Raw genomic sequence first — 12393 nt, 5'->3', positions numbered from 1 at the left:
TCTGCCAACTTCTGTCTGTAACGTCCGAACAGTTTGGGCTACACACTAATACAGACATCAGTGCAAAGGTGACGCTCACGAACATGTACATGTCGGTTGTTTTGCTCTAGGACGCGCACAGGTCTCAAAAGGTTCGTCTGAATGTCCCCAGTACCAGTTGAAAACATTTATGGAAGTATATAAGGAGACTGTTTAGTGCCAAAAATAAGGGGTTAAATACATGCAAAAAAAAAAACATGTTTCCTGATCTTATATCTCTAAGATATAGGACAGACACTTCAGAACAAACTTCCTTTAGATTTTTTTTTGGAACTATCTGTTGTTCCATGTAGTGAATCTGTTATTCAATGCGTTTGTATGGGCTAATAGCAGTAAGGCCAAATAAAATATAGTAATTGACATTGGTTACAACAAAATGTTTCTCGAATGTGGGAAGACTTACAATGTAGCTAGCAAGTGCCTACTAGCTCAGCTGGTAGAGCACGGCGCTTGTAACGCCAAGGTAGTGGGTTCGATCCCCGGGACCACCCATACACAAAAATGTATGCACGCATGACTGTAAGTCGCTTTGGATAAAAGCGTCTGCTAAATGGCATATTATATTATTATTATTATTATTACTAGATAATGTTGTCAACATATAATGGCTTCTCATATGCTGCTGTCTCCTCATGCATGTACCATTAATCCTTTGACACAGTAACATTAGAGATTCGTTAGCACACACTTGTATTGCACATACTCTGTTCTAAAAGTGTATAAATGTAAAAAAATATTCAGGTAAATTCATAATTAAATAAATTAGGCAGTACAGTAGTTGTCCAAAACTTCCGTTTGATTTGCGCAAAACCAAAACGCATCATGGTACTTGTAGTCAATTTGAAGCCAAATAAACAACTCATTTATAAAATATGATTGTAACAGGCATAGTTACTTGACATAATAAGATAATTAATCTTGTTTAGTATTCGTTAAATTATTATATGTGTAATGGTTTGGACTAATATAAAATGATAACTCAACTAGCACACCAACGCACAGTTTAGAAAACTACATGTACCACAATCCATGGCAAACTACGTTTTGCAACAGACGTTCAACAGCGTTACGGGAGCAGCATTGAGACTTCCGTTTTTCGGATTATACCTTCAAATTAAAAGTCTGCCGTAAAACGCTGTGTGTGAAACAAAATCTATATATTTTTTGCAGTTTTGCAAGGTGCATAATGTTAAAATTATGTGGAAAAAATTATAACTACATGTGGCGAAAAATCTAAGCTAAAGAGTTTTACTACTTTATATAAGATAAAGAATAGTATAAGGTGGAGCACATTGAGAAAAGGTTTGAACTTAAGTAAATGAATGTAAAGGACATAGTAATAGCCTACTGGTAAAAAATAGATATATACAATGACAAGCTAAAAAAAGAACTCATTATTTTGATTGTATGATTCTTGTTAATTTACTGTTACTATTGTTCAAGGATGCAATTTTGAAATGTAATGTTTAAGAACAGTCTTACTGTATTTTTTGTTGTAATGCACAAATAAATTGCACTGTACAGGAAAAACAATGGATTGTGTGTCCATAAAACCAGGGTCCAGCACACTCACTAGAGTCCCTATTATACAAACAAGGTGAGTTTCAACAAAAAGCAAGGTCATATCAAGTGTTGCTGGACTTTTACTGTGGTCAAACAGCTTAAAATGGAGCCACTGGACACTACGGAACAAATATAACACTGTATTTGTATTTGTATTTGTATTTATTAAGGATCCCCATTAGCTGCTGCCTACTCTTCCTGGGGTCCTGCAACATTAAGGCAGTTATACAATTTAAAATATTACATTACATTATATTTCATAACACTTTACCCAATACATTTAGTGTGTTCCCTCAGGCCACTACTCCACTATCACATATTTACAATACAACATCCATGTGTACGTGTGTGTAGAGTGAGTGTCTATATGTATGTGTGTATGTACCTATGTGTGTGTCTCTTCACAGTCCCCGCTGTTCCACAAGGTGTATTTTTACCTGTTTTTTAAATCTGATTATACTGCTTGCATCAGTTACCTGATGTGGAATAGAGTTCCATGTAGTCATGGCTCTATGTAGTACTGTGCGCCTCCCATAGTCCGTTCTGGACTTGGGGACTGTGAAGAGACATCTGGTGGCATGTCTTGTGGGGTATGCATGGGTGTCCGAGCTGTGTGCCAGTATTCCAAACAGACAGCTCGGTACATTCAGCTCGTCGACACCTCTCACAAAAACAAGCAGTGATGAAGTCAATCTCTCTTCCACTCTGAGTCAGGAGAGACTGACATGCATGTCATCAATGTTAGCTCTCCGTGTACTCTTAAGGGCCATCAGTGCTACCTGTTCTGAGCCAACTGCAATTTTCCCAAGTCCCTTTTTGTGGCACTTGACCACAATACTGAACAGTAGTCTAGGTGCGACAAAACTAGGGCCTGTAGGACCTGCCTTGTTGATAGTGTTGTTAAGAAGGCAGAGCAGCGCTTAATTATGGACATACTTCTCCCCATCTTAGCTACTGTTGTATCAATATGCTTTGACCATGACAGTCTACAATCCAGAGTTACTCCAAGCAGTTTAGTCACCTCGATTTGTTCAATTTCCACATTATTCATTAATAGATGTAGTTGAGGTTTAGGGTTTAGTGAATGGTTTACAATGCTTTTAGTTTTGGAAATATTCAGGACTAACTTATTCCTTGCCACCCATTCCGAAACTAACTGCAACTCTTTGTTAAGTGTTGCAGTTACAGTGGGGGAAAAAAGTATTTAGTCAGCCACCAATTGTGCAAGTTCTCCCACTTAAAAAGATGAGAGAGGCCTGTAATTTTCATCATAGGTGCATGTCAACTATGACAGACAAAATGAGAAGAAAAAATCCAGAAAATCACATTGTAGGATTTTTAATGAATTTATTAGCAAATTATGGTGGAAAATAAGTATTTTGGTCAATAACAAAAGTTTCTCAATACTTTGTTATATACCCTTTGTTGGCAATGACACAGGTCAAACGTTTTCTGTAAGTCTTCACAAGGTTTTCACACACTGTTGCTGGTATTTTGGCCCATTCCTCCATGCAGATCTCCTCTAGAGCAGTGATGTTTTGGGGCTGTCGCTGGGCAACACGGACTTTCAACTCCCTCCAAAGATTTTCTATGGGGTTGAGATCTGGAGACTGGCTAGGCCACTCCAGGACCTTGAAATGCTTCTTACGAAGCCACTCCTTCGTTGCCCGGGCGGTGTGTTTGGGATCATTGTCATTCTGAAAGACCCAGCCACGTTTCATCTTCAATGCCCTTGCTGATGGAAGGAGGTTTTCACTCAAAATCTCACGATACATGGCCCCATTCATTCTTTCCTTTACACGGATCAGTCGTCCTGGTCCCTTTGCAGAAAAACAGCCCCAAAGCATGATGTTTCCACCCCCATGCTTCACAGTAGGTATGGTGTTATTTGGATGCAACTCAGCATTCTTTGTCCTCCAAACACGACAAGTTTAGTTTTTACCAAAAAGTTATATTTTGGTTTCATCTGACCATATGACATTCTCCCAATCCTCTTCTGGATCATCCAAATGCACTCTAGCAAACTTCAGACGGGCCTGGACATGTACTGGCTTAAGCAGGGGGACACGTCTGGCACTGCAGGATTTGAGTCCCTGGCGGCGTAGTGTGTTACTGATGGTAGGCTTTGTTACTTTGGTCCCAGCTCTCTGCAGGTCATTCACTAGGTCCCCCCGTGTGGTTCTGGGATTTTTGCTCACCGTTCTTGTGATCATTTTGACCCCACAGGGTGAGATCTTGCGTGGAGCCCCAGATCGAGGGAGATTATCAGTGGTCTTGTATGTCTTCCATTTCCTAATAATTGCTCCCACAGTTGATTTCCTCAAACCAAGCTGCTTACTTATTGCAGATTCAGTCTTCCCAGCCTGGTGCAGGTCTACAATTTTGTTTCTGGTGTCCTTTGACAGCTCTTTGGTCTTGGCCATAGTGGAGTTTGGAGTGTGACTGTTTGAGGTTGTGGACAGGTGTCTTTTATACTGATAACAAGTTCAAACAGGTGCCATTAATACAGGTAACGAGTGGAGGACAGAGGAGCCTCTTAAAGAAGAAGTTACAGGTCTGTGAGAGCCAGAAATCTTGCTTGTTTGTAGGTGACCAAATACTTATTTTCCACCATAATTTGCAAATAAATTCATAAAAAATCCTACAATGTGATTTTCTGGATTTTTTTCTTCTCAATTTTGTCTGTCATAGTTGACGTGAACCTATGATGAAAATTACAGGCCTCTCTCATCTTTTTAAGTGGGAGAACTTGCACAATTGGTGGCTGACTAAATACTTTTTTCCCCCACTGTATTTCAGTTGCTGTAGTAGCTGACGTGTATAGTGTTGAGTCATCCGTACAGGCAAAACGATCAATTGTGTCGATAAAACCAGGCTCCAGTCTACTCACTAGAGTCCCTAGAATACAAATCAGGTGTGTTTGAACAAGGTCAGGAAGTGTTGCTGGACTTTTACTGTGGTCAAACAGCTTAAAATGGAGCCAATGGACACTATGGTACAAATATAACACCGTACAGGCAAAACGATTGATTGTTTGTCCAGAAAACCAGGGTCAAGTCTACTCACTAGAATCTACCTTTTCCTTGTAAGCACATAGCTATTTTATGAGGCAATTATATGTCACACAATCACAAAAACCTGAACCCACAAGTCCAAGATGCAAACCTTTTGATTGATTGCGACCAGGGTGGGTTGAAGAAAAGTGCTGTTTACCTCTGTGATAACCATTGATAGTCTATAGGCATAATTGGGGTGATACTTACCTATAGCAGCATGATCTTACTAGGATACTGCTTCAAAAAATAAATGGTATTTGTCTAGCCAAAACGCTTGACCTGATGCATGTTTTGGCATGTAAGGCTGGCCTTGGGCTGATTTAAATGTGTGAAGTCTGCAGCCTGCTCATCATCATTAGTTCAGTCGAGTACAGGCTTAACTGAATGACAACAGAGACAGAATACAATATGGCATTTTATTGAACATTTTGGGGTAGGCCTCGTCTCTGAAGAATGCTCCTCAGGGCCAGATATAATAATTACTGTATAAAAGGTGAGAGAAAGCGATGTGAGTTATGAGTTTACTAGATGAATGAAAAGTGATGATCCATTCAGAACAGCCTTACTGATTGAACTTTTGTAACTACATGATAATGTAGGTCATGTACAGGTATGCCAGTCAGTTAACACCCCATCTACTGATCACATTGTTTACATTGTTTCTTTGAAGCAATTAGCTTCTCACCTAATCACCTGGTAATAGTCGGAATTTGGCACACACATTATAGGGCAAGCCAAGAGTGCAAGTCTGGTATGGAATGGCATTTTATTTCACACTGGAAGCAAACAAAGAGAAAGCTAAAATAGTTACTTTATAGTTTTGTCATTTAGATATAGTCCTGAATTAGTCAGTCAGCAGAGAATTAAAGAGACAGTCCAAAAGTGTAGAAGTATGATTTAGACTCAAAATGAGTTCATCGACCTCATAGCCTCAGAGAAGGGGCTGTTAAAATCAAATCAAATGTTACCAAGCCTTGCTGTTCTGGGCCTCATCTGTTTACTTGAAGAAAGAGGCTTGAAGAGGCGATTGGCTATTTTGTATTCTAGGGACTCTAGTGTGTAGACTGGAGTGGGTGGAGTAGAAAGTGTTGCTGGGCATATACTGTAGACCTCAGTCCCCATGAAATAACACCATATATAGATTCAACAGACCCTAGTGAGTAATCCCAACCCCACTTTTACTTCTGCACCCAGAATACTTTTCTCTCTATAAGCCAATATGTATTTCATATACAGTGTATTAATAATAATAAGCCATTTAGCAGACACTTTTATCCAAAGCGACTTACAGTCATGCGTGCATACATTTTTTGTGTATGGGTGGTCCCAGGGATCGAACCCACTACCTTGGCGTTACAAGCGCCGTGCTCTACCAGCTGAGCTACAGAGGACCACATTGTATTGGGGACATTTATTTGACCTTGGGACATGTTTTAAAACCCAAATGTAATGCAAATTCCACTTAATTATGAACAAATATGAATCATTGTTGATGTTTAGAACAAATTAAACTGTTCTACTATGATTTGTAGCTCAGTTGGTAGAGCATGGCGCTTGCAACGTCAGGGTTGTGGGTTCGATTCCCACGGGGGGCCAGTATGAAAATAAAAATATATGCACTCACTAACTGTAAGTCGCTCTGGATAAAAGCGTCTGCTAAATGACAAAAAAATGAAGAAAGAAAAATGTAGGGGACTTTTATTTGGAAAATTACCAAAATTCCATGACCCGGAAGTACCTTTTAGTGTTGCTGATGACACGCTGGTCGTTCGTTCATGGAGAGAAAAAACAATCGCTTCCGTGTTGTTATCGGTTGTTATTCTGGCAAATAGCTAGCTAAGTACTTGACCCAAAGCGGGATTGCTAGCCAGTTATTTGGTGGTTAAACCATAATGGTTTTGTAGGATCAATACATAGTATAGTTTTATTCGCCAGAATGTCGTTGCTACAAGGCTCCAAGAAAAAGGACAAACGTATTTTGTCCGGTACCTGCCCAGATCCAAAATGCCAGGCGAGGCTATTCTTCCCTGCTTACGGCTCGATTAGCATTGAATGCACTGAGTGTGGCCAACGCCACGAACAGAATAATCTTTTAAATGTGGAAGAAGTAACTGATCCAGACGTTGTGCTTCACAATTTGTTAAGAAATGCCTTACTTGGTGTCACTGGGGCCCCGAAGAAGGGAACCGAGCTGGTGAAAGTGATGGGGCTTTCCAACTACCATTGCAAGCTCCTCTCTCCTATTCTCACAAGGTATGGAATGGATAAGCAGACGGGAAAAGCGAAACTGCTGCGGGAAATGAATCAAGGAGAAATGTTCGACTGTTCACTTCTAGGAGACAGGGCGTTTCTAATTGAACAGGAGCATGTATCTACAGTTGGCTATGGCAAGGACAGATCCGGGAGCCTGATATACCTTCATGACACTTTGGAGGAGATGAAGAAAGCGAACAGCAACAAAGAATGCCTAATTCCTGTTCATGTGGATGGAGATGGACATTGCCTTGTTCATGCTGTGTCCAGGGCCCTGGTAGGCAGAGAACTGTTCTGGCATGCGTTGAGAGAGAATTTGAAACAACATTTCAAACAAAACCTGGATCGTTACAAGGCACTCTTTCAGGATTTTATTGATGCAGCCGAATGGGAGGACATCATCAACGAATGTGACCCTCTGTTTATCCCACCGGAGGGTGTGCCACTGGGACTTCGAAACATTCACATATTCGGCTTGGCCAATGTGCTGCACCGCCCCATAATCTTGTTAGATTCACTGAGTGGAATGAGGAGCTCCGGGGATTACTCTGCAACTTTTCTCCCAGGGCTCGTGCCGGAAGAGCAGTGCAAAGGAAAAGATGGGAAGTTCAACAAGCCTATATGCATTGCCTGGAGTAGCTCAGGGCGTAACCACTACATCCCTCTCGTCGGGATAAAGAACACTCTCCTCCCCAAGCTGCCACCAAGGCTACTCCCCAAGGCCTGGGGAGTGCCACAGGAGCTCATCAAGAAGTACATAAAGCTGGAACAAGACGGGAGCTGTGTCATTGGGGGAGACAGGAGCTTACAAGACAAGTATCTGATGAGACTGGTCAATGCCATGGAGGAAATCTTCATGGAGAAGCATGGCATCCACCCCTCCCTTGTGGCAGACGTGCATCAGTACGTTTACAGACGGACCGGTGTGATCGGTGTCCAACCCGAAGAGGTGACGGAGGCTGCCAGGAAATCAGTCATGGAAAACCGGCTACATCGCTGTCTGATCTGCAATGCACTCTCTGAGCTTCATGTTCTACCTGAGTGGCTGGCTCCAGGTGGTAAGCTCTACAACTTGGCTAAATCCACCCACGGGCAGCTCAGACCTGACAAGAACTACAGCTTCCCGCTGAACAACGTAGTCTGCTGTTACGACCCTGAGAGGGACATCCTCATTCCTGACTACAAGCTGAGCTCTTTGAACACCTGCAACTGGTGCCATGGCACCTCAGTGCGCCACATCCATGGCAACGGCTCTGTGGTGTATCTGGATGGAGACAGAACCAACACCCGCTCCCAGGGGGGAAAATGTGGCTGTGGCTTTAAGCACTACTGGGAGGGAAAGGAGTACGACAATCTGCCAGAGGCTTTCCCCATCACTCTGGAGTGGGGTGGGCGAGTCGTGCGGGAGACTGTGTACTGGTTCCAGTATGAGATGAATGTGGACCTGAACAGCAACGTGTATGATGTTGCCATGAAACTGGTCACCAAGCATTTCCCTGGGGAGTTTGGGAGTGAGCTCCTGGTGCAGAAAGTGGTGAACACCATCTTACATCACACTGCCAAAAAGAACCCAGACGAGTATAACCCAGTCTCCATTGACGGGGCGCATGCTCAGAGGGTCACAGACGTGGTGGAAACCCAACAGGCTGTTGACACACAGCCACCGACTAAGATCATACTAACTGGGCAGAAATCAAAGACCATTCACAAAGAGGAGCTTACGATGAGTAAGGCAGAGCGGAGCCTTCAGCAAAGCATCAGCGAGCAGGCCCTAGTGACCCAGAAGAGGAGGACAGATCGACTGAAGCAGAAGGGACAGGGCAGGCCACCCTCCCCAAGTGCTGCTCAGGAACCTTCTTCCTCCTCCGCCCCAGCCACGCCCACCAAATCCTCCTCCTCCCCCACTGCCAGTAAGGAGAAGAAGATCCGTGTCACCACTAGCGATGGGCGGCAGGCCATGCTCACTCTACAGGCTCAGACCACCTTCTCCGAGCTCCAGAGGAGCATTGCTAATGAGTTCACCGTGCCTCCAGCCCAGCAATGTATCCGACATGGGTTCCCTCCCAAAGAACTTTTCCCTCCCAAGGATGGAGAGGAGAATGAGCCTGTGGCCCTCCAACACGGGGACAGGGTGACTGTGGAGATCCTGAGAGGTCCAGAGGACCGCAAGGCATCCGCCCCAAGCGCTTCCAGTTCCTATTCATCCCTGCATTCCCTCCTCTCTGTGAAGAGTGATGATCCAGTGACTTCCAGCAGAATGAATACTAGCAGAGAGCTGCAGGACAATATTGACCTTGAGATGTCCTCCCTCTGTCTCCTAGCAACCTTAATGGGTAAGAAAGGGGAAAGGTTTTAGTTTTCAAGTCAATAGTTAGTTAGGCTATCTTTATCTTTACATTCTATAATTATTTACTGCTACAAAAGACAGACAATCTAGCAACACATAAGTGACATAGGAGTTAAGCAGAACACAGCTGTGATGTCATTACAAAAAGTCTAAAATGACTGGCTGTAGAGGGAGAACTTGTTTGTTGATTCTCCTTTTAGACTAGGCCTATAGTTCCAGGCATATTAGTTATCAAGTCTTAGAAGCGTCGTGCCTTAGAACATCCCTTCAGTAAATATAAGGCCAGCAACTGAATGTGATAGGTGTGAGAGTGACAGGCTAGTATATAGGCGTCCCAGACAGTAGCTTTACACAGCATAAGGGCATGCTGTTCTTGGATTAGTTACAAGAAGCAGGATGAATGACAAAGTAGCCTACTACAGGTGTTGAGTGACTGGGTGGGCTTGCCAGGGATAGATCAAGGCCCAATCTTTGGGGATAATGACTTTTTTCCACTTGAAATAATTATAATCTACTCCAAGTGCTTTTTGTATAGCCTACATCAGCAACATGGCATTTGGTATTCATTGAAATGCGTGCAGCAGCAGTCTCAGGAAGAGAGAAGAGGGTAGATTTGATATCCACCTCGCCCTACCAATTTTTTTTTAGCGATGGTGGGGGAATCGATACAGTTACATATCGGGATATTATTTTTGACGATATATCGTATAGTTTTTACAATATAGCAATATTATTTTTGCGCTAGTTGGCTGTATCTGCACCTAAACTCCAGTATTTTTCCTTCATAGCTTGTTCTCCATCTTCTTTTTAAATAGGGAGCCAATTTGTTTTCAGCCCTTTATTTCCATGACTGATCAAAACTCATTTTCTCATGTCTGTCTCTTGTCGAATCACAGTAAAACCACAGTATCAAATCGCAATACATATAGAATCGTAGTACATATCGTATCGGCAATTCCCAGCCCTACTATTTTTACTACATAATTAGAATTTTGATCAAAGGCACACATTTCTCTGAGGAATTTTTGTGTATTAATTTATTTTCATGTTTCAAATGCTAATTGCAGTATGTTTTATTCCTATTCAGGAGAAGATGTCTGGTCATATGCCAAAAAACTGCCTCACTTATTCCACCAAGGTGGAGTTTTCTACAACATTGTGAAGAAAGATATGGGTATGTATTCATGTTTTCTGTTATAGGCTTTATGCTCTTAGCAATTTGTGTAACTTAAATGACAGCTACGGTATATTAGACTTTGCATGTGATATGTACTGATCTGTGTTTATGACCACCTATAATGGCTCTTGTCTCGTCTGCAGGCCTGATGGATGGCAAGCACTGCACCCTCCCACACCTGACTGGAAAGACGTTTGTTTACAACGCAGCAGAGGAGCGTCTGGAGCTGTGTGTGGATGCAGCTGGACATTTCCCTGTGGGCCCTGACGTGGAGGACCTCGTCAAGGAGGCCCTGGTGCAGCTCCACTCTGAGGCTGCCTCCAGGAGTCGCGAGGGAAGCCCCTCTCACAGCATGCTGAGGCTCGGGAGTGGAGGTGTGGTGCGCAAGAAGGAGCAGCTCCAGAGTGTCAACGCCTTCCAGGGTAAGGGCCACTCCCTGGGCAGCGCCCCAGGCGGCTCTCCCCCTGAACACAAGCCCATCACCAGGCAGCACAGCAGCGGGGTGGACCTGAGCGCCAGCGCCTCCAAGGGACCCGACCTCTCTGACATCTCAGAGGACGCGACCAAGAAGCTGGTGCGCATGGCTCCCGGTTTTGTCACCATGAAAGACAGCCGACACCTGGACCCTAGTATGATCGAAGAGCAGAGGAAAAAACTACAGGAGATGGTCTCATCCATCCAAGCCTCCATGGACAGGCACCTGAGGGAGCAGAGCAATGCAGGGGCAGGCACTGGGGGCCCTGCAGAGAGGACAAGTGGGGCTAAGATGAGTGCTTCCCAATCTGCCCCAGGGGCAGGCGACAAGGAGGCCTCTTCAATGGACGTATCTACTGCTGGTGCTCATGGCACACCAGTGGAGGCAGGGAACATGCCTGATGGAAAATATGCAGAGTCAGAGGAGCTGGAGGAAATGGATAGCCAGGATGCAGAGCATACCAATGCCCTGGAGCCAATGGATCATTCCTGATGGCAAAAGGGCCTGGTCCTATACTTTTCTCAATCATGATCAGTCACCCCTCTATCTGGTTGGCATTAGTGTGGGAATGCTTCAGGTTGTATCCAAGCTTTGGTATTCATTGTGTTTTGTTGTCTTTACTGCATGATTGACAAAGAGGTTGACCGTTTCTGCCTTTGGTGACAGTCTAATGCTATTATACAGAAACATGCACCAAGATCCAAGGAGCAATGCTGGTTCTTGTGTGTGAAATGCATTCCTGTACATGTCCTCCAAGTCTTAAAGGTCCAATGCAGACGTTTTTATCTCAATATCAAATCATGTCTAGTTAACAATTAAGTACCGTACTAACCATGTTTCCATCCACAGTTTTTATTTGAGTAAAGTAATACTGTATATAAAAATATACAAAAATTACGATAGCTGTGATGGAAATAGGACGTTTTGGTACAATTGTATAAATGCCACAGATAATTTGTTCATTCGACATAGTGGGATCTTTTTATGTCGGTAAAATTAATTAATGCGAGAAATGGCGGTGGAAACAATGACATGGTGTGTGGTCCTCGACTCCTCCCACGACGACTCGGGAAATTATGCAGTTTATTAGGCTACAGATTAAATAAATGATGATGCACTTCATAGGGTGGTGAAAGTGCATTGTATGAGCTTGATCCTCCTTTCCAATAAATGTTGAGGGTCTTATTCTGGTGACATGATGATCGATGCTTGACTGCCGTTTGACAAATAAAAATGTTCTCGCTCTTATTCATAATATTCACATCATGTAGACCAGGGGTGGGCATCCCTGTTCCTGGAGTGCCGCATGTACTGCAGGATTTGGTTCCAACTAGGCACCACGCCTGCCCAACTGAGCTAATTGATCGGTTCAGTGATTGCCTAAATTCAACACACCTGGTCTTCCAGGTTGGTTAAATCAAAAACATGGATCAGGGTTGCTTACCCCTGATGTAGACTAAGCTACATGCACAGCCTACCTGCA

The 12393-nt window shown here is 43.4% G+C and overlaps 1 protein-coding gene across 1 annotated transcript; it reads left to right on the top strand.

Moving 5' to 3' along the window:
- Positions 1–6507: 6507 nt before the first annotated feature.
- On the top strand, positions 6508–12157 carry vcpip1 (valosin containing protein (p97)/p47 complex interacting protein 1). The gene is made up of 3 exons (XM_084139179.1): positions 6508–9244; positions 10346–10432; positions 10579–12157. The coding sequence occupies exons 1-3, from the start codon at positions 6595–6597 to the stop codon at positions 11400–11402; spliced, it is 3561 nt and encodes a 1186-aa protein (XP_083995305.1). The 5' UTR covers positions 6508–6594; the 3' UTR covers positions 11403–12157.
- Positions 12158–12393: the final 236 nt, after the last annotated feature.

Source organism: Coregonus lavaretus (genome assembly GCF_964263955.1).
Source record: "Coregonus lavaretus genome assembly, chromosome: 23".
Lineage (NCBI taxonomy): Eukaryota > Metazoa > Chordata > Actinopteri > Salmoniformes > Salmonidae > Coregonus > Coregonus lavaretus.
Note: the sequence above shows the minus strand (reverse complement) of the source record. Positions and strands in the feature narration are given on the sequence as shown.

Bases quoted from the DNA above. Each gene is read 5' to 3' on its own strand.
- vcpip1 (XM_084139179.1), top strand. From the start codon at position 6,595: ATGTCGTTGCTACAAGGCTCCAAGAAAAAGGACAAACGTATTTTGTCC. The intron at 9,245-10,345 runs GTAAGAAAGGGG...ATTCCTATTCAG, and splicing joins TCTCCTAGCAACCTTAATGG to GAGAAGATGTCTGGTCATAT. The intron at 10,433-10,578 runs GTATGTATTCAT...TCTCGTCTGCAG, and splicing joins CATTGTGAAGAAAGATATGG to GCCTGATGGATGGCAAGCAC.